The sequence below is a fragment of the Leptonychotes weddellii genome, chromosome 9, assembly GCF_054177405.1.
Source record: "Leptonychotes weddellii isolate Sample4059 chromosome 9, ASM5417740v2, whole genome shotgun sequence".
In the NCBI taxonomy this organism is placed as follows: Eukaryota; Metazoa; Chordata; class Mammalia; order Carnivora; family Phocidae; genus Leptonychotes; species Leptonychotes weddellii.
Genome location: NC_138377.1, coordinates 1,419,299 through 1,440,201, shown reverse-complemented (window position 1 = coordinate 1,440,201; position 20,903 = coordinate 1,419,299). Strand labels below are relative to the sequence as shown.

At 40.0% G+C, this 20,903-nt stretch overlaps 1 protein-coding gene across 12 annotated transcripts in view; it reads left to right on the top strand.

Moving 5' to 3' along the window:
* The window catches only part of MARK3 (microtubule affinity regulating kinase 3), a 119,879-nt gene that overhangs the window by 78,165 nt on the left and 20,811 nt on the right, over positions 1-20,903 (top strand). For 8 of the 12 annotated variants that reach the window (XM_081829856.1, XM_081829852.1, XM_081829854.1 and 5 more), the window contains 10 exons: positions 138-186; positions 3,090-3,155; positions 7,278-7,348; positions 12,167-12,223; positions 14,783-15,019; positions 15,185-15,304; positions 15,552-15,651; positions 15,962-16,074; positions 16,582-16,735; positions 20,606-20,823. In XM_081829856.1, the coding sequence (XP_081685982.1) occupies positions 138-186; positions 3,090-3,155; positions 7,278-7,348; positions 12,167-12,223; positions 14,783-15,019; positions 15,185-15,304; positions 15,552-15,651; positions 15,962-16,074; positions 16,582-16,735; positions 20,606-20,823 (1,185 nt within the window). The remainder of the gene's footprint in view (positions 1-137; positions 187-3,089; positions 3,156-7,277; positions 7,349-12,166; positions 12,224-14,782; positions 15,020-15,184; positions 15,305-15,551; positions 15,652-15,961; positions 16,075-16,581; positions 16,736-20,605; positions 20,824-20,903) is intronic. The other 4 variants (XM_081829853.1, XM_081829851.1, XM_081829848.1 and 1 more) reach the window with 2 other exon arrangements.

Below are 20,903 nucleotides of genomic sequence, written 5' to 3'. Positions count from 1 at the left end.
TTCATGCTAGTGTTAGATGCAGACTGTTGAATATTACCAGTGGGTCAGTTATCTAAGAGAAAATTTAAATTTGTATCGCAACAGTGGAATAGAATGTTTAATAACCTGTGTTGGGGAATTATGTGTTTGTTTTTTAGCTCTTCAGAGAAGTAAGAATAATGAAGATTTTAAATCATCCAAACATAGGTATTTTCTGCTTTCTTAAATACTTTTGGGTCTAAATGCATTCCATTTGGGGTCTAAACCTATATGCCAAGAGTGATAGGAGATTCCTTCCCTCCTCCCAGCCCAGGTACACTTTTCATAAAATATATATTTATACAAATTGTTGATTATTTGTATTAACTTTTTGAAATTACTAAAGACAAGTTAAAAGCTTAGGTATTAAACTCTTGAATTTAAAGCTTTAATGCAGTAGAAACTAATCAGATCATAACTTTCCAATTTTTAATGCATATTAGAAAATAATTTTATTTAACTCATATATGGAAAAGGGAATTATAGTATAGTAAGTCAGAGTTAAGATTTTCAAAGGTGGGCGCCTGGGTGGCTCAATCGTTAAGCGTCTGCCTTCGGCTCAGGTCATGATCCCAGATCCCACATCGGGCTCTCTGCTCTGCGGGAAGCCTGCTTCTCCCTCTCCCACTCTCCCTGCTTGTGTTCCTGCTCTCGCTCTGTCTCACTCTGTCAAATAAATAAACAAAATCTTAAAAAAAAAACAAAAAAAAAACTTTTCAAAGGTATAACAGGTTTTGCTATGGCAGTGTTCTTAAGAAATTACTTGTCCATTGAATTGTATTTTAAAAGATATAGGATACCTGCTATCTAATGGAATTTTTTAAGGAATTGTTTTGTATAGCACAGGTATGTTTCATGTGCCCTCTGTGTGCATAGCTCAGTGCTAGGTTCAGTGAGTTGGGTTTAAAGGAGGGGTATAGGGCGCTTGGCTGGCTCAGTCAGTAGAGCATGTGACTATTGATCATCAGGGTCATGAGTTCAAGCCCCATGTTGGGTGTTGAGCCTACTTAAAAATAAGTAAATAAGTAAGGATGAGGAAGGGTCATGGTCCTGCTCTCATCATAATTATAGGAACAAGGTGAAAGTATGCAAATTACTTAGTATTTTGTATATACATCTCAATGAAAATGTAGAGCTCTTTTTGAATAATATAACTTTTTTATTGTTATTATTTCAAGAATGAAATAGCTGTTAAGACAGCCACTTTTACCACTTTAATATCAAAATAAGTTCTAGGAAGTGGGAGGGACGAAGTTTGATGTTAACGGATTTCCTATCAAGAATTTTTTTTTTTTTAAGATTTTATTTATTTATTTGACAGAGCAAGAGAGCACAAGCAGGGGGAGCAGTAGAGGGAGAGGGAGAAGCAGGCTCCCTGCTGAGCAGGGAGCCCGATGCGGGGCTTGATTCCAGAACCCTGGGATCATGACCTGAGCCGAAGGCAGACGCTTAACCATCTGAGCCCCCTATCAAGAATTCTTAAGGCACAAGAATAGAAGATAAAATGGAGCCACTGGAAGGAAAAGCTTATATATACCCTATTTCATCAGATCTAAGCCACATCATTTAAAAGGCATTTTTGGTTTTACATGCTGCTAAGGAAAAAAATTCTACCAAGCGGTCATCTTATTCTTAGTGATATTAGTTAAAATGTGAAAAAATTTAATCTTAGAATCAGTGAAATACAGTGTTGGGAGAAAAATAACAAGGAATATAATAACAGGAAGAAACCTTTCTTCACTTTTCATTTCAGCCCTTTGGGGTTAGCTAGCTAATTCTTGGCTTCAGATTCCAGCTTTTCACCAAATAACCAATCACTGCAGCCTAGAACTAGCTAACTTAAACATAGTTATTTTGTTCTTTAGTTATTAAGTTGTGCCCTGATTAGAGTTTTCTCTGCTTACTCCCAAATAACATGTCTTTGATAATAGATATGAATTTCTAAAAATTTAAATTTGTATTGGATTCAGATAGTTTTTCCAGAAGAGCCAATATTTGCATTGGAATTTTAGAAAGATTTTATTTGTATGTTGATGGTTTACCAGCACATATGCCTTAAATTTCTTTAAATTATTTTTCCTGACAACCTGAACATACCATTTTAGAAATGACATAGTTTTATTCATCAGTGCAACAAACATGTATTACATACTGTGTTAGGCACTTTATTTGGTCTGATACTCTATATTAAAGTGTCAGAAAATAGCCTGCAATATAAGAGACTAGCAGCCTGTCCCCTGTTTTTTGGTAAATTTAACTTTAGAGTATGTATTACCAAAATAAAGTAGATGTGGAAAATAGTGAGTCAGTAGCTTTAGAAATGTACTTCAGTTTCATTTTAAAATGTGTATATTTCTGATTGGTTTGATATGGTTTGGTGAATTAAAAGTAATAGAAATATGATTTCAGTCTGTAACAAGGGACTGCTGTATAGCAAAGTCACAATGACCCATTGCAAATAATTCTTTAAAAAGTTCTTTTCAATTAACTATAGCATAATCCCTTCTACTACTTTCCATCTCTGGCTTCAGAATAGTAACAAAAGAAGCTTTTTCTCTGAGAAGGAGTGAACAGAAGTTTCCCAAGCAACAGAAGTCTCAAGTGAAATTGTTCTATATATCCTTAAAGCCATAATGACAAGTGAACGCACTTAAACTTGGAGAAGTAGAGTAGATCTGAGCAGTTCCTGCAGGTCGAGAATGTGAAGTAAGAACCCTTTTCCTGAGGGAAAAGCACAATCTGCTGGGAGGGCAGCTAACCAGTGTAGACACCATACAGGATGAGGACAGAGGAGATGTGAGTAGGTACACAGCCTGGACTGCTGAGTGCATGCCAAAGTTACATTGTTTGAGCACCCAGAAATATCTTTATTTTTATGGAATTCCATGCTTTTATAAAATGTGTTGTTGTAATATATGATAAAATTCCCAAAAAACATTCTATTAAGGCAGCCAGTTACAAAAATCCTTAACAGGGAAAAAGTTTCTTTTAGTACTTACAGTTTATATGTACAGTGTATATACATACAGACGTTTGTTTCTTTTTCTCCCATATCCTTTCCCCTCCCCCAGTGAAGTTGTTCGAAGTCATTGAAACTGACAAAACGCTCTACCTAATCATGGAGTATGCAAGTGGAGGTAAGAAACTTCTATGGTTTTTCTTTCTTTCTTCCCTTTTTAGAAGAATACACAACCACACTGCCCACATGGATCATTGTTAAGGTTTCATTTAATAACCGGAGTCGTAATACAGTAGCATGAGGTAATACAGTAGCATGAGAATCAGAAAAGCTGTCTTGGCTCTTTTGTGGCTCTTCTGTAGTTCACTATTAGCATTATTAATGATATCCAAAACTTGGATTTTTTTTTATTGTGGTAAAATGTACATAACATAAAATTTAGCATTTTGACCATTCTAAGTGTACAGTTCTGTGACATTAAGTACATTCACATTGTTATATAGCCATGACCACCATCCATCCCCAGAACTTTTTCATTTTCCCAAACTGAAACTCTGTCCCCATTAAACACTAACTGCCCTCTCCTCCTCCCTAGCCCCTGGTGCCCACCGGTCTACTTCCTGTCTCTCTGGATGTGACTGCTCTAGGTAGTCATATGAGTGGTATCTCACAGCACTTGTCCTTTTATGCCTACTTCACTCAGCATAATGTCTTCAAGGTTCATCCCTGTCAGAGTTTTCCTTCCTCTTTAAGGCTGAATAATATACCATTATGTATATATATGCACACCACATTTTGTTTAAGAACTTGGATTTTTAAATATATCAGTGCATTAGCTTGTTTGAAATAAATGTGTACTGCCTATTGGATGGTTTTCTTTGTGTCGTTGATGTTCATCTTTCCCAAGGCCAGAAATGGTGCTTGCAATGCATATATTTAGATTTTCCTTAAAGATTAAGGACTTGGCCTACAAGACTATATACATGTAGTCATTTTTCTGAAATGCATGTATATAACTGTTCTCTTTTACAGAGTTACTCCTCTGGGGGTTGAAGTTGGGTTAGGCTTGTAGTTTTTGGACCACATGTAAGTCTCCTTGTGTGTGGAGAGCAGAAGCGTTCTGATTGGTCTTTGTGTGCCCCCTACCTCTACACCTCTAGATAGTGCCTGGCACGTGGCCAGTGCTTAACAAGTAAGGATTGAAGTGCGCTTATGAAAGGACAGACTACTAGGGACATACTCCTTTAACTAGGGGCATAAGTATAGCTTCGACAGTTTTGCTCATAGTAGTTTTATTTTATCTTAGCACTTTGATCAGACAGAAGATTCAGTCACAGCCTCGTTGTAATGAATTAACTATTAAATAAAAGATTGTAAACCTGCTGTGGGCAGGAATGAGTTACAATAGGAAAACCTTTGATGCCGCTTTTTCATACTCCTAATTCATTATTAGTTGTGTGATTTAGAGTTTAAATGTGTGGTTTGAGAATTTAGGTTGGGATTTTTCACAATTGAGGAGAAGTAGGAAGAGCTGAAACTGAATTGCAGCGCCAAAAATCTATATGGAGTTCTAATACTTTCTCCTCGTGTTACAGAGTTATGTTCATAATCTTTTCATTTGTGTAGCTTTCTCTCACAATGACTCCGTGATGTGGCCAGGCAGTGAAGGATAGGCTTTTATCCTTGAGGAAACGGAGGCTGGGAAGTCATTGTGGTCACGCTGCCAGGCCCACAGCCCTAGCCTTCTGACAGTAGATAGGCTCTCCTAATTGGTCAGTTGGTCATGACTTTCCTTTTCCATCTATTTTAGGTGTTAGTGTCATAGAGATTGCTCTTATATAGGGGCAAAACTAATCTGAGAAGCATTCACTTTTAGTAGAAAGAGGGTGGGCTTTTGAAAACACAGACATGGGGTCAGTCCAGCCAGGGCCTCTCATTGACAGTGTGACCTGATAAGTCAACATGTCTCTGAGCTTCTTAGTGGTGGTGCTTTTTTGGCTTGGGCTATTTTAATCAGCTCAACAAAGCACTATCAATCTCCAGGACATCTGTTTTTTTGTGGTTACATTTGTCATTTGGAACAACCAGAGTCTCATTAAATTGACTATCTATTCCTCCCTAGTCTGGTATTTTTCGATTTCGTAGAATCATAGAATTTTACACTTGGAATCTTAGAAGTCATCGAAGGCAACTGCCTAATTTTTATAGATAAAACTAAAGCTCTGAAAGGTTGTTCTGTGCCAGCAGTTCTATTGCTTGTTTAGTGGCAGGACCCCAACTAGGACCAAGGGCTCTCTGAACTGACCTGTCCAGTGTCCTCTCAACCACATGGTCCCTGACCTGGGTGGGGAGAGCCACTCTTTTCTGTCTTTTTCCTAATAAATAGCCTTTTGAGGTTTTCAGTTTAGCTACTTAATCTGAATGCTAATACATTTTTAATAAGGAAAACAAAGTGATCTGGGTTGAATTCCTGATTTATAATTTAGTGATTGTGAGTATGACTTTATGGTTCCAAAATCTCTTAAGAGGTTTATATTGCTTTTGAATTTATAAAAATTTTTAAAAATTATATTGACAGACTTAGACTTTTCTCCATGTTACTCTACAACAGCTAGTGGGTACAGCAACTAGTGGGTTTAATCCATTAGTTTTTTTAAGTCAAAACTGTTTTTCATATGATATGCACACATCTTTAGTTGTTTTCACTTTTTAACCACTTGTTTTGACATTGTATACTACTCTGCAAATAGAAAGGTCATTTGCTTAGAAAATGCTGACATTTTACTGAGCTGACATTTAACTTCATGATTCATCATAGTTAAACGAGTTGTGTAGTGTGAATTAACAATATGTAATGCATTTTAAAAGATCATTATGCAATCAAGTGATAACTTGAAAATATTTATGCCCGTCCATTATTTAAAAATGTTTCAGCTAGGCTAAAAACTTAAAAGTTAGAGATATTAATATGTAATTCAGAATAACTTTTTCTTCAAAAGTATTTGTTATGTTCTGAAACTAAGCATTTTTTAAGTATCAAAATCTTTTAGTTGAATGTTGTCACTAAGCCGATGGAAATATTCTTTATTTGTATGAAGTAGATGTGACTCTTTCCCAAACATATTTTATGTCTAATTTGCTCAATTAGTACCCTTTTCTGTTGATTTCAGAGGTATTGTTTCTTTATACCCAGTTGATAAGCAAGTATTTCCTGAAGTGTCACCTCTTCCCTGAGGAATTAACACTGTGTAAACTACCAAGTGGATGTCCACCAGCATGTTCTGTTGGGCATGTTCTCTTGGCTTGACCTTCCCACTGAGTCCCGAACCTCCCCACTTCTTACCACCACTGCCACTTCCCGCTCAAGGCCCAGCCTCCCTCATTCTTGCCCTGATTATTGCGCTACTCCCTCATGTTTCTGTCCCTTCCGCAACCCTGACCTCCTCCCCCTCTGGCAGCCAGAGTGACCCTTTTAAGAGATCAGTCATTTCATAGCCTCCTCTGCTTCTCCTCACTCAGAGCAAAGCCTGCAGGACTCTTCATGGCCTTACCCCTCCTTCCCATCTCCCATGCCCGTCCACTAATTTCCCTTTTCCTTGTTCTTTGCTATTTGCTATTTGCTCTGCTCTTTGCTATTTGCTCTGCCTAGACTCTTTTTCCCAGATAATGACAGTGTCCTCTCCCTCATAGTAGTCCCCAAAGCACTTGCACATGCAGACACACTTCCTGCTTCTTCCCCTGTGTCTGCTCCACTGTCCTTGTCAGCTGACATACTATTTGCTTTTTTGTTGATTGCCTGTCTCTCCCTACCAGAATGTAAATTCTCCATGAGGAAAAGGACTTCACTTGGTTCACTGCTGTATTTCCCCAGAGCCTAGAACAGTGCCTGGCAGTTAGTAGGCACTCAATAAATATTTGTTGAATTAATTAATTAATATATTCAGGAACTGCTTTTTTCGTAATCCTACAGTGAAGATGTTATCCTCTTTTAACACATATCACTTTCCCATTTTAACTTTCAGTTTTTATTAAAGCACATTGAAAACATAACCCTTAAAATAAAAGTTTTATAAACATAGGAAATTTTAATGATTTTTCTCTAACTTAAAGATTTTATCAAAGAACTTTTGCCTATAGTTAAACTTAAGGCTAGCTTAGTTCAAAATCTACGTTTCTGTTATCTTCATGGCTGTATTTAAAAATAAAAATTAGAGCATTCCTAAAAGTGAAACATCATCAATTTGTGGGAAAATTAATGCTCAGAAGTAGGACTTCTTACTTTTATTTCTCTCGATTATAGGTGAAGTGTTTGACTATTTGGTCGCACATGGAAGAATGAAGGAAAAAGAAGCAAGAGCTAAATTTAGACAGGTATGAATTAATGCACCTTTATTAATTTAATAAAGTTATCTTGCTTATTAAACCCTGAAGCAAACAGTGTTTGCCTCTCTAAATGGTTATAAGGCCCATTGGAGGGAGCAGGGAGGGAGGGGTTAGCCATTCAGTTCAACAAAAATTTATTAAGTATCTTTCATGCCTAAGGCACTGTGCAAGAAGCAACATGGTTCTATTTCTAGCTTTATCAAGATTTTCACCTCATTCTTAACCTTAGTTTTTGACAGTTTAGCCTCAAAAATCTAGAGTCTTTCAAAACACCTATGATTGCATTAATTAAAACCATTTCCCAGTTTTTAGCAAGAAGAGTGTCACAATCTCAGAATTCATTATTAGTTTTGTCTTACATAAGCCAGATGTAGGCTTAAATTTAACTTAAAAACTTAAATACTAATGGTACTTTGAATTAAAACCTATTAAATGACAAATTTTGAGACTAATCTTTGGCTATTATTTAATTTCTCATATCCTCAACTTTTCTACCTACAAAAATTGGAAGTTATATTTGATGATTAATTTTGAAGTGCTTTCCAGTTCTGATATTTTATTCTGTGATCTACGGAGGGAAGCTCAAATTTCTCTTTATGACAAAACAAAGTTGGTTTGGCCCCTTTCCATAACTATACTCTGCATTTTTATAAATTGACCACTTAAAAGCCAAGAGGTTTTTTTTTTTGCCTCACAAACCTTAAATTCCTTCCCACTAAGTTGAATCTGTCTGACTCGCAAACATTTATGTGAATATGGTTTGTTGACTGTGAAGAATAGACGAGTGAGTGCCTCAGCAGCAGGTTTGAGCCTGACCCTCCCCAAGGAAGCAACTAGTGCTTAACCCTGTGACTGCTCCTCACTTCTTCCGTCTCCACACATCCCCCTGGCAGGGTCTCACTTGTCAGAGGGACTCGGACATTTACTAACCTACATGTTGAGGCAATCGCTCAGGCTTTTATTTTAAATTTCCTGCAGAGGGGCGCCTCGGTGGCTCAGTCGGTTAAGCATTTGCCTTCGGCTCAGGTCATGATCCCAGGGTCCTGGGACAGAGCCCCAAGTCAGGCTCCCCCTCCTCAGCAGGAAGTCTGTTTCTCCTTCTCGCTCTGCCTCTCCACTTCACTTGTGCTGGCTCCTTCTCTTTCTCTCTCTCTCAAATAAATAAATAACCTTTATTTTATTTTATTTTATTTTTTTAAAGATTTTATTTATTTGACAGAGAGAGACACAGCGAGAGAGGGAACACAAGCAGGGGGAGTGGGAGAGGGAGAAGCAGGCTTCCCGCAGAGCGGGGAGCCCGATGCGGGGCTCGACCCCCGACCCTGGGATCAGGACCTGAACCGAAGGCAGACGCTTAACGACTGAGCCACCCAGGCGCCCCTAAATAAATAACCTTTAAAGAAAAAATAAATAAATTTCCTGCAGAAAATCTCAAGTCTTTATCTGAGGAACCCATTAGTTGGTCAAGGAAAGATAATTTATGTGCTTTTATAACTAATGACTTAATTTACACTCTTACAATTTAATGTAATCCTTTCTTCTTGCCATAGTATTTCCTTAAGATCCCTCATTTAAACCTGGAAGGATCAATCAGGATATTGGTGTTTCCACTTTGCTCTGTTCCTAATTGCCAGGCTTTCCAAAAGTTTATAAGCCATTCTTACATTGACTAAATAAGAAGTTTCCTTCTTTGTGGCAAAGAGGAGGGTATGCCATACACAAGGTACACTCCACATGAAAATGTTAACTGTCAGAAACAGGCCCTTCTTTCCACATCCATCAGCAGATGGTTTCTCCTTCCCACCTCCTTGGCCATTCTCATCCTAAGGACCGCTTGTGTGGTTTTAAGCGTTTGAATGAGCTCTATTCTTTTCAAAGAGAGAGAATAGAATCCTGGCTCCATCATCTTTCCTCACCTCTTTCTTGGTGGGTTGGTAATGTTGCTGCCTCTGCTCTTTCCTGTCTGACTGGAGGTAAATTAGGTTTGCGTTCATATTTCAATCTGGGAAACATCCAGATTCTTAACTTTTTTAAAGAAATAACTGCTTCTAGCTTAAAGGCATGCAAAAAACCCCAGTGATTTATTTTTTTATTTTTTATTTTTTTTAAAGATTTTTTTTTTATTATTTGACAGAGACAGCAAGAAAGGGAACACAAGCAGAGGGAGTGGGAGAGGGAGAAGCAGGCTTCCCACTGAGCAGGGAGCCCGATGCGGGGCTTGATCTCAGGACTCTGGGATCATGACCTGAGCCGAAGGCAGACACCCAGCGACTAAGCCACCCAGGCGCCCCAAAAACCCAGTGATTTAAAGTTGAATGTTTTCAGGTTATTGTGGCTTTAAAAGGTTAACTGTGAGTTGTTTGGAGGTAAAAGGAGAACTTCTTTGATCTCTCTGAGAAAGGGTAGGAAATTGTCAAATGTTACTCAGAGGCAGAATTTGAAAATAACCTGTAGGAGAAATCTCAGTATTGGGGGGGCGGTGAAAAGAGGGACAGTCGGATCAGGCAGAAGTAAGGTCAGTGGTACCCACATCTTAGGCAGTGTACCTGTTTGTTTTGGGAAAACAAAGTTACTGACTTTCCCAGCTTTCATGCAGAGTAGCACAGCATAAATGATCATCCAAGGTAACAGGTGTTCTAAACCATATTTTGGCATTGGAATTTTTATATTTTTTGTTGATTATAAGTGGATCTGGGGGCACCTGGGTGGCTCAGTCGTTAAGCATCTGCCCTCGGCTCAGGTCATGATGGATCGAGCCCCACGTCGGGCTCCCTGCTTGGCGGGAAGCCTGCTTCTCCCTCTCCCTCTCCCACTCCCCCTGCTTATGTTCCCTCTCAATGTCTCTCTGTCAAATAAATAAATAAAATCTTAAAAAAAAAAAAAAAGTGGGTCTGATCTTGTGAATATTCACTTTATAAAGTATGTAGCTGCTTAGTGAAGCCCTGATTTTGGCATCACCCCACCCTAACCCCAGTCCAGCTTCTCCTTGCTCCTTGTTCTGAACCAAAATGCCAACTGATAAAACAGCCTGGGGTGCCCAGCTGGCTTAGTCAGTAGAGCGTGCAACTCTTGATTTCAAGGTCGTGAGTTCAAGCCCCACACTGGGCGTGGAGCCTACTTAAAAACAAAAGAAGCATTCTCTGAGTGTTTATGTCCAGTGTAGGTGGGTGTGTGGGGCTTACAATTAAAAGCTGATGATGATCTGGAGAAACAAGAAAGATTTTATTTATTTATTTGGCAGAGAGAGACAGTGAGAGAGGGAACACAAGCAGGGGGAGTGGGAGAGGGAGAAACAGGCTTCCTGCTGAGCAGGGAGCCCGATGTAGGACTCGATCCCAGGACCCTGGGATCATGACCTGAGCCGAAGGCAGAGGCTTAACCAACTGAGCCACCCAGGCGCCCCAACAAGCAGTATTTTCATTAGAACCCCAGTTTTGCATATATGTGGTCATGTGTAGTTACACCAGCATAACGCCAACAAAAAGGTTAGAAGCAGATACACTAAAACAACAAGAGATGTTATCAGGCATGTGCTTATATGTACCTTTCTGTATTTCCTAAAATTCCTATAATAGGCATATAAAACTTTTATTGATTAGAAAAGGAGGCTTCTGGGGGTGCCTGGGTGGCTCAGTTGGTTAAGTATCTGCCTTCACTTAAGCTCAGGTCATGATCCCAGGGTTCTGGGATCAAACCCCGTATCGGGCTCCCTGCTCAGTTGGGAGCCTGCTTGTCCCTCTCCCTCTGCTGCTCCCGCACCCCCCCCAACTTGTGTGCTCTTTCTCTCTATATATATAAAACCTTTAAAAACAGAGAGAGAGAGAGAGAGAAGAAGAAGAAAGAAAGGGAGGCTTCTTAAAAAATTACAAGTAAGAGGCGCCTGGGTGGCTCAGTCGGTTAAGCGTCTGCCTTTGGCTCAGGTCAAGATCCTGGGGTCCGTGGATCGAGCCCTGCATCCGGCTCCCTGCTCAGTGGGAGTCTGCTTCGCCCTCTGCCTGTTGCTTTCCCTGCTTGTGTTCTCTCTGTCTCCCTCTCTCTCTCTCTCTCTATCAAATAAATAAATTTTTTTTTAAATCTTTAAAAAAAAATTACATGTGTGAAATTTCAGCAAAATAGTTGTTTAATCAACAGTACTAATCACAGGAGTGATCCAAAGTTGACTAAATAAAGGCATACCATTTGCTGAGAGTAGAAGGAGACCCTTATGGATCGAGCACAGAGTAGCTTACCTAGTTTGTAGTTCACATATATTATAACATTTACTTTTCCATTTTAAGGAAGAGGAAACCGATCCTCAGAAAGGTGAGTAAGTTTTGCTGTCTTTGAACCCACATCAGCTAAAAAGAAGAGAGTGTTGTAAGGAGCAGTCCTGACTGGGAAGAGAAGTAGTTAACAGAGGAGACCCAACCTGGATGAATTTGTGGCCATGGATAGTCTGTAACTGCCAGTTTAGTTTCGAGTTAATTACATGGAAATTATATGGAAAGCTTGCACCAGAGCCATCCGATCCTGGGTCTGGGGGCAGCTAGGGTCTTCCAGATCCTGGTGATTTGTTGGGCCCTGGCACCATATTCACAGATAACCAGAATGTCAGGGGGTAGGCCCAAGAGGAGACTTTCCAGTGAAAACGAGAGAGAGCAGGAAGAACATGCTCACCTATCTCTTCTTGCCCTCACCCCTGAATGCACAAGAAAATTATTTTTAGAGATCCACACAGTCAGGTGCTCACTGAGTATTTTGCATGTGTGAACATTAATGAGATTTTCATCTTAATGATGGTGATTAACCTGTGTCTCTCCTGTGCAGATCGTATCTGCAGTCCAGTACTGCCACCAAAAACGGATTGTTCACAGAGACCTCAAGGTGAGTTGCAGGGCCCTTAGTCTGTGAGTGTAAGCTCTGCCTGTATGTGCTCAGTTCTACTGGTGGTCACAGATTAGATTGCCTTATTAAATAAGAAAAGGTAAATCCTATAATAATTGATTCTTTTAGTCAGGTTTTGGTATTAATGAAATATGAAGTTTATTAAAAGTATCTTACATTTCAGTTAAGGTAGCTCATAATTGGTCTCTGTGGAAATATTATCACACTACCAAAGAGGTGGGGGCCTCCAAAAAGCTATGCTGTCACCTAGACGGTGCCCTCAGTGCCACCTGGCCACCTCTTCTGTGTCTCTGGTCAGTGTGGTGCTGCCCGGAGACCTCCTTACTGCCCACTGCTTCACTTCTGGCCCACTCTTGGCATGGGATAAGGTTTTCTGTTTCCCAGAGAACGTAGAAATGCCAGGCAGAAACGTCCAGTTCCCCAGCAAGCCTGCAAAGTAAGCTGCGCCTGTGCCCACCCTTCACCTCTCAGAATACTCCTCTTGTTGCAGGCAGTAGGGCGGCTCTGCTCACCCTGCCTCTGGGTTCTGGGCCCTCTCTACCTCCCAGCTTCTCACCAGCAGCATTTACAAAAACATGCTGAAGTCTGCACTGTCTTTTACCAAAAAAAACCTCTCCACCCCAAGTCCCCTTCCAGATGCACTAGTTTTCTCTCTCTACTTTCCCAGCCGCATCTCCCTAAACATCGTCTAGATTTGTTGGTCCTCGCTTCCTCCCCTTCCGCATGTCATTATCATCGACTGCTTGCTCCTCTCCACACCCACCCATGCTGCGTACACATCCACTCTAGTCGCTGCAGTGGCCACCTGTATGCTGATGACCCCAGATCCATGCCTGCGGCCAGAGCTGACAGATGGGCGACAGCTAAGCCCTACTTCTGTCCCTTGGGTTCAGCAGGTTCATAGCCTACCTTCTTCCTTCCTGAACGGGAATGTTCATTTCTCATTCTGATGCCTCATGTCCCTCGGTGCCTCAGTCTCCTTTGCTCTACCATCCACTCAGTCCCCAGGTCCTTTTGCTACTGTTTCCTAAACCTTTTTTGAGCATGCTGTTTCCTGTCTCTGGGACCACTGTCTTCACCCAGACTGCCAGCATCTCGTACACCAGTTTTTTGTTGGTCTTCCTTGCTTCCAATCTTGCCTCTCCCTCCCTTGTCTATTTTACACCCTGCAACCAGAATGGTCTTTTAAAAATACAAATAAGGGCGCCTGGGTGGCTCATTTGGTTAAGCGACTGCCTTCGGCTCAGGTCATAATCCTGGAGTCCCAGGATCGAGTCCCGCATCGGGCTCCCTGCTCAGCAGGGAGTCTGCTTCTCCCTCTCCCGCTCCCCCCTCTTGTGCTCTCTCTCTCTCTCACTCTCTCTCTCAAATAAATAAATAAAATCTTTTAAAAAAATAAAAAATAAATAAAAATACAAATACAAATAAGATTGTCGTTTTCCTGCTTGAGTGATTCTTTAATGGCTTCCCATTGCCCTTAGGTGGAAAACTTGAACTTCCTACCACCAGTCACTCAACTGGCCCTTTGTGATTCGGCCATGGCCATGTCCCCTGCACCTCTTTTCCACACACTGTCTTTCAGTTTCTTGAGTGTAAAGCATGTTCTCTCTTTCCTTCTGGGTTTTCAGACTGTTTATATTCTGCCTCCCACCTCACACCCACTACTATTACCTAAGCCTCCAGGCAGCGGCTCTGATTTCACCCCCCTCTAGGAAGCCTTCCTGCACCTGTTAGTGCTGGGCCCACAGCTCCCCACACATCCTCAGTTACAGCACTGAGGTCAGAGTGCAGCTGCTTGGTCTTCTGCCTTTCCCCCTCTAACCTGTGAGCTCCTTGAGGGCCAGACCCGGTCTATCTTGTTCATCATATGTTCAGACACAAATATAATGCCGGGTGTGTCATTGGCATGTGGTAGATGTTTACTGAAATAAATGAAGATGACTGTGATCTGTATCTTGAATGAGGTCCAGGGCTTTCCCCTCCCCAGTAATAGCCATTGCACAGCTCTTCAGCCGTTTTTATAAAACGTGGCTGGCCGCTTAAAGCAAGTGTTCATTTTTTTAAAAGCCACTTATTATTAATTGAGAAAGCTATTTAAATAATTTTTTTTTTTAATCATGGGGCATTTGTTGTTTAAAATATTGCCAGAGTTAATCTATACCTTGTATCTGTTACTGGTTATTAATGTTAAAAAATTAAAAATCTTGGGGCGCCTGGCTGGCTCAGTCATAAGAACATCTGATTCTTGATCCCAGGAGTTCCAGCTCCACACTGGGTATAGTGATTACTTAAAAATAAAACTAAAATAATAAATATAATAAAATATAAATAATAAACATAATAAAAAATAAAATTAGAAATTCTAATTTATCTTCTGTTTTTATGTTTTTCCTCTAGAAAGAATGTTTCCTTATTTTTTTCATTAGGTTATGTTAACTTTATATCATTACAAAAAGCTTTTATGAAATGCCTAATTCTATCACAGTTCTAATTCTATTTTGGTTAAATTTCATTTTTGTCTTGATGTTTTCCCTCTAGGCCGAAAATCTATTGTTAGATGCTGATATGAACATTAAAATAGCTGACTTTGGTTTTAGCAATGAATTTACTGTTGGCAGTAAACTGGATACGTTTTGTGGCAGTCCTCCATATGCAGCCCCAGAGCTCTTCCAGGGCAAGAAATACGACGGGCCGGAAGTGGACGTGTGGAGCCTTGGCGTAATTCTCTACACTCTAGTCAGCGGGTCACTCCCCTTTGATGGACAGAACCTAAAGGTATAAGAACCAGTTGTTATCCACCCTCTTCAGAATTCTAAACATTTTATTAAATGATGAGGGTTAATATTTTAATGATCTGTCAGTATGATGGGGTCTCAGTGGGTTCTTTTTTAACCTAAAATTTGACTCAACTAGTTTTCTTTCCTCCCTGCCCCCCTAAAGGAACTGAGAGAAAGAGTATTAAGAGGGAAATACAGAATCCCTTTCTACATGTCCACAGACTGTGAAAACCTTCTCAAACGTTTCCTGGTGCTAAATCCAATAAAACGAGGCACTCTAGAGGTAATCGCTTAAGTGCAAAATAAGTAATGACTTTGGAGAGTCTTTACAGTATTTTTAGAACTTTGCTTGGTTTGTATGACATATTGAATACTCTCCTGGGGCTTTTTAAGCAGGAATTGAGACATTGACTTTTTTAAAAGTTATCCTCTGAGATATAATCCTTGAAATGTTGAAAATAAATTTTTCTAAATATTGTGGTTATCAGCATGTTTTATTTTATGCTGCTAATGAATAGTTCACCTTTCAGCAAATCATGAAGGACAGATGGATCAATGCAGGGCATGAAGAAGATGAACTTAAACCATTTGTTGAACCCGAACTAGACATCTCAGACCAGAAAAGAATAGGTAATTACTCTGTGCCTGCGTCTCTGTGTGTGTGCAAGTAACATATTTCTGTTTTGACTCCTATGGATATGCCTAAAATGGGAATAATAGGAAGTTAAACATAAGTTACATGAGTCAGCTTATCTGTTTTGTCGTATTTAGGAACTTACCTGTAGTTTCCTAGAATGGGAACTTAGAAATAAGCCAACTGCCCATTTATGTTAGAAAATCTATGATGTTTTCGGTCAAATAATGGAAATTATTTTATCCTGTAACACAGTGATTTTGTATCCAGACAAAACACATAAACTATATTATGTCCTTCTTTTAGATATTATGGTGGGAATGGGATATTCACAAGAAGAAATTCAAGAATCTCTTAGTAAAATGAAATATGATGAGATCACAGCTACATATTTGCTATTGGGGAGAAAATCTTCAGAGGTAAGAGTAATCAGAAAGAGCAAATATGACTTTTAGGTAAATGATGAGTTTAGTAAGCTCTTTTCTTAATATATATAACATTTGATGTATCATTTTTAAACTTACCTGCAAATGACAGATCTAACTGCTATGACCATTATTAATTTTAATTTTGAGGTAGTAACCTTAACGGTGGGTATTGTCACAAACTTGAATGTCATAAGTTAACCTATAGTCATTAATAGTTTAGAAATTATGTAAAGTATGAGATGAAGTGAACAGAGAGCATTTTAAATTATATGAAAAAGCCTAGAAAGAAAATCATAAATACCTATCCTTTCATGAGCTTTTTTATCAGTCAGAAAAATATTTTTGCCCAAATTGAAGGTTGTCACTTTTGTGCATTGTGATTCTTCGTCTGTAAATGAACTGTTTGTGAGAGGTTTGTGTGTTAGGAGAAGTTCAGTTTCCTAACATGTCGTTTGGGTCCGTGTTGTGGTTTGCTCTGTTCTTCTCATTTCCTCGTAGCTGGATGCTAGTGACTCCAGTTCTAGCAGCAATCTTTCACTTGCTAAGGTTAGGCCAAGCAGTGACCTCAACAGCGGGACTGGCCAGTCTCCTCACCACAAGGTGCAGAGAAGTGTTTCTTCCAGCCAGAAGCAGAGGCGGTACAGTGACCATGGTAAGTTTGAGACCGTTGCAGTGTGTCCTCCTGCAGTCTCCCCTTACACAAGAGACCTCGTAACATTGGGAAGCATCCTTTGGCTTAAGGCCTACTGGGACGGGAAATTGACTTGATTTATTTTCAGGGCATTTCCTTCCTACCAGTCCTCGTGATGGCGTGATCATCTCAAGGCTCTGATCTCTTTGGTACACTCACTCCTCTGGGACTCCGGCTTCAATCTCTGGTTCTCTGTTCGCTCTCTTCCCCATCTCTGCATTGGATTTACTTTCCTGAGCGTTGTCCAGCACTTTTGCAGTGCTGAAAATGTTCTAGATCTGTGCTGTCCCATAGAGTAGTCACTGGCCACATGTGGCTGTTGAGCACTTGAACTGGGGAGATGGTTTTCAGTTTTGATTAAGCTAAATTTATGTAGCTACATGTGGACAACCGTGGAGAATGTATAGTACCCCAGTTTGCCTCAATTGGTTTAAATTTTTGACTTGGGTCATTCTCAGCCGCACACTCTAGCTGTTGATGTGTCTTAACACCCTCACTCTTAAAATATTCACCATAGATGTGAATCTTTTATGAGCCTTTGGACCCTAAAAGATATGGTTACCAAACTTAACAATTATTCTGCCTTCCAGGCAGCCCCGTGTGTGGGGATCCAGAGACTCTAGCCCGCGCGCGCATGCGTGTGTGTGTATGTGTGTGTGCAAGCATGCGCACGCGCTTATTTCACCTGTAACCTGTGAATGTGCACATGGCATTTGTAAACCTAGTGTTGATCTGGGTCTCTTGTCTCTTTGGTCATGTTCAGGTTAGTTGTTACAGAGGGGTTTTCAGTGCCTCTGGACAACAGGGCATTTAGCAAAATGCCTACAGATTGCTCTAAACCATCTAGTTTAAAGGGAATTATTCCTAAATTCTTGGTTGGAGGGGGAACTGGTTTTTGTTTTGGGTTTTTTGTTTTGTTTTGTTTTGTTTTTTAGTTTTCTCTTATCTCTAGTGACTATCTTAGTAAGTTAATTCTTCCCTAAGCACATATATTCCATTTGGATTGGTAATGCCTTTTTTCCCCAGCTCAGAAAATTTTAGAGTGGAAAAGAGCTTTAGCCATGGTGTCATACACTCACCTAACCCCCATTTTATCAATAAGGATAAAGGCCAAGAGAGCTCACTAAGTCTCCCGAGGTTACAGAGAAGTAGGAACACCTGTGACAGAACCCCCGGACTTCTGGCCCTGGGTCCTGGGGCTCTGTCCACTAACCCACTGACCGATTACCTCATGGAGTAGTATTTTTATAATAATAATGATCCTTCCTTCTTGGAGCCTCTAATATTAAAAAGTGCATAAAAGAGGGGCACCTGGCTGGCTCAGTCAGTAGAGCATGCAACTCAATCTCAGGGTTGTGAATTCAAGCCCCAAGTTGGGAGTGGAGCCTACTTAAAAACAAAAAACAAACAAAAAAAATTTCATAAAAGAATATTTCCAGAAATCCATGTATATAGAAAGTCACTGACCCGATTCTATGTTGTTTTTTTATTCTTTTATGGGGATGAAGATAGTGGTCAGCAAAGGAAAGATTTTGGTTATGCCTCTGGCTGTGTTCTTTTAAGTGCTAAAAATGGGATAGATTGTATATACAGTATCTAGTAAAGCATACCCCCTTTATACCAAGTAAAGGCAGACAAGCCTGCAGCTAACCCAGCTTTTAGCTTGTCTCTCATCTCTCCCCTTGTTTCCTACTTCTAGATGCCAACAGTTTACATATGCCTGCTTCTGTAGAATTACAACTTGTTTTTTCTGTGGTTCTTAATTTGGGTCACCTGTGTGAACCCCCTGTATGTGTGTACATATTTTTCTAGGAAAGGTGATCTTCATTAGATTTTCAAAGCGTTCTTTGTCTTGTAAAAAAAAAAAAAAAGTAGAGAATCACTGGTTTATTAATCAATAAATGGTATTGGGGCATATGGTAGTTATCAGAAAAAAATAAATTTGCATCCATTTCTCACATCTTATACAAGGGTAGATTCCATTTGGAATAAAGATGTAAATATAAAAATACGGAAATATTAAAACATGAGATAATTTGCCTTTTCTTTATAACTTGGACTAGTGAGGGTCGTTCTGACTGTAACCCCAGTACTAACAGCCATGAAAGAAAAGACGTATTTACCAAGTTTGACTATGTAAAAATCGCATTTCCGTGTGAGACAGTCACACCATAGAACGCTACTTGGCAATAAAAAAGAACAAAGTATTGATGGGTGCAACCATTTGTATAGATCTCAAGGGAACTATGCTGAGCGGGGAAAAAAAATCTCAAAAGGTGTCATGAAATTGATTCCATTCGTGTAACATTCTCTAAAAGAGAGAATTCCAGAGATGGAGACCAGACCAGTGGTTGCCAGTGTTTAGGGAACTAGAGGTTGGGGTGGAGAGGATGGCTGTGCTGGAAAAGGACAGTCTTTTTTTTTTTTTTTTTTTTTAAAGATTTTTACTTATTTGACAGAGAGAGACACAGCGAGAGAGGGAACACAAGCAGGAGTGGGAGAGGGAGAAGCAGGCTTCCCGCCGAGCGGGGAACCCGATGCGGGGCTCGATCCCAGGACCCCGGGATCATGACCTGAGCCGAAGGCAGACGCTTAACGACTGAGCCACCCAGACACCCCAGAAAAGGACAGTCTTGAGACGGAACTGCTCTGGCTTGACTGGTGGCTAGCCTGGGTGGTTCCTGTGCGTGGAACTCACTGTGGCACTGGTGAGACAGTGCAGTCAGGTTTCAAAGCAGATCAGCAGTAACCCTAAAAATGCAGGACGTCCTTAGCTGTCTCATGCTGTTGAGAAGAAAGATAAGTTTAAGGGTAATATCACCCATACTTGGTTAATTCTTTGTTTTTTATGTTAAAATTCCCAAACTTAGAGCTTAATTGTTTCCCTCCTACAAATAAAAGCAAACCTTTGTATACTTCTAATTCAGTTCCAAATAAATTTACCATTTAGATTTTTCTCCAAGAAGTAGCTTTTTTGTACCCCACCCCAAGCCCTCTTTAATAGATCTAAAATATAAAGTCTCTTCTATAGAATAGATGATGAGCATTTGATGCCATTCCTGAAGATTACTGCTGGATGACATACATAACGAATATACTAGTTATCTTGTTCATTTCCAAAATTCTTTGAACTCCAAATCTCCTGGGCTACCATCAGAGTCTCCAGATGCTTTTTTGTAGGGCATAAGTTAATTGTCCATCCACGATGTTCCCAGGTGTATTCCTCCTGGGGTGGGAATGTGGCTGGGAACATGGCGTTCCTCTCCTTGTGTCCCCTTTCCCTGTCTACTCAAATTCCTGTTTATCTAGAAGATTATGAGTGCTTTAAAAAAGATCCAGGATAAAACTTCAAAAGTAATGACCCATAAATCTGTTCTGTTCCGAAAGGTGAAGGCCTCTCTTATACAAAAAAGGATAAGGTTCACTCAGATGTACCAGGCGAAGCAGTTCATTCTGCATGATGTATGTACATCAAGTTAGTTTGATTATTTATCTGTACAGTAACACTCTCTGAAGATGTTTTCAGTGGACAGCTATCCCTGAAGATGTCTTTGAAGCACAACTATACAAGCTTATGAATTAAAAAAACAAAGAACAAACAAAACCAAAACTTTAAGAAAAGTAGAAAGGGACAAGTAAGTGAAATTTCAAAATTGAACTCATTGCATAGGGAAGACATTATACATGAACGGGAAACATCCTACAGGATTTTACTGTCTTGTATTTTCTTAGATGATAGCAGTCTTAAGTCATCTTATAAAATATGTTTATTTTCACAGAATAAAATGTAAAACTATGTTCTGGCTTTTAAAAAGTAACTCTTTATTTTAGCTGGACCAGCTATTCCTTCAGTTGTGGCATATCCGAAAAGGAGTCAGACCAGCACTGCAGATAGTGACCTCAAAGAAGATGGAATTCCTTCCCGGAAATCAAGCGGAAGTGCTGTTGGAGGAAAGGGAATTGCTCCAGCCAGTCCCATGCTTGGGAACGCAAGTAATCCCAATAAGGCCGATATTCCTGAACGCAAGAAAAGCTCTACTGTCCCTAGTGTAAGTATTGTTAAGCTAGAGAGCATTCCTAGCATTGTAGGGTTATGGCGGTCTGGGCGTTTTGTTCCTCTGTTCTTATC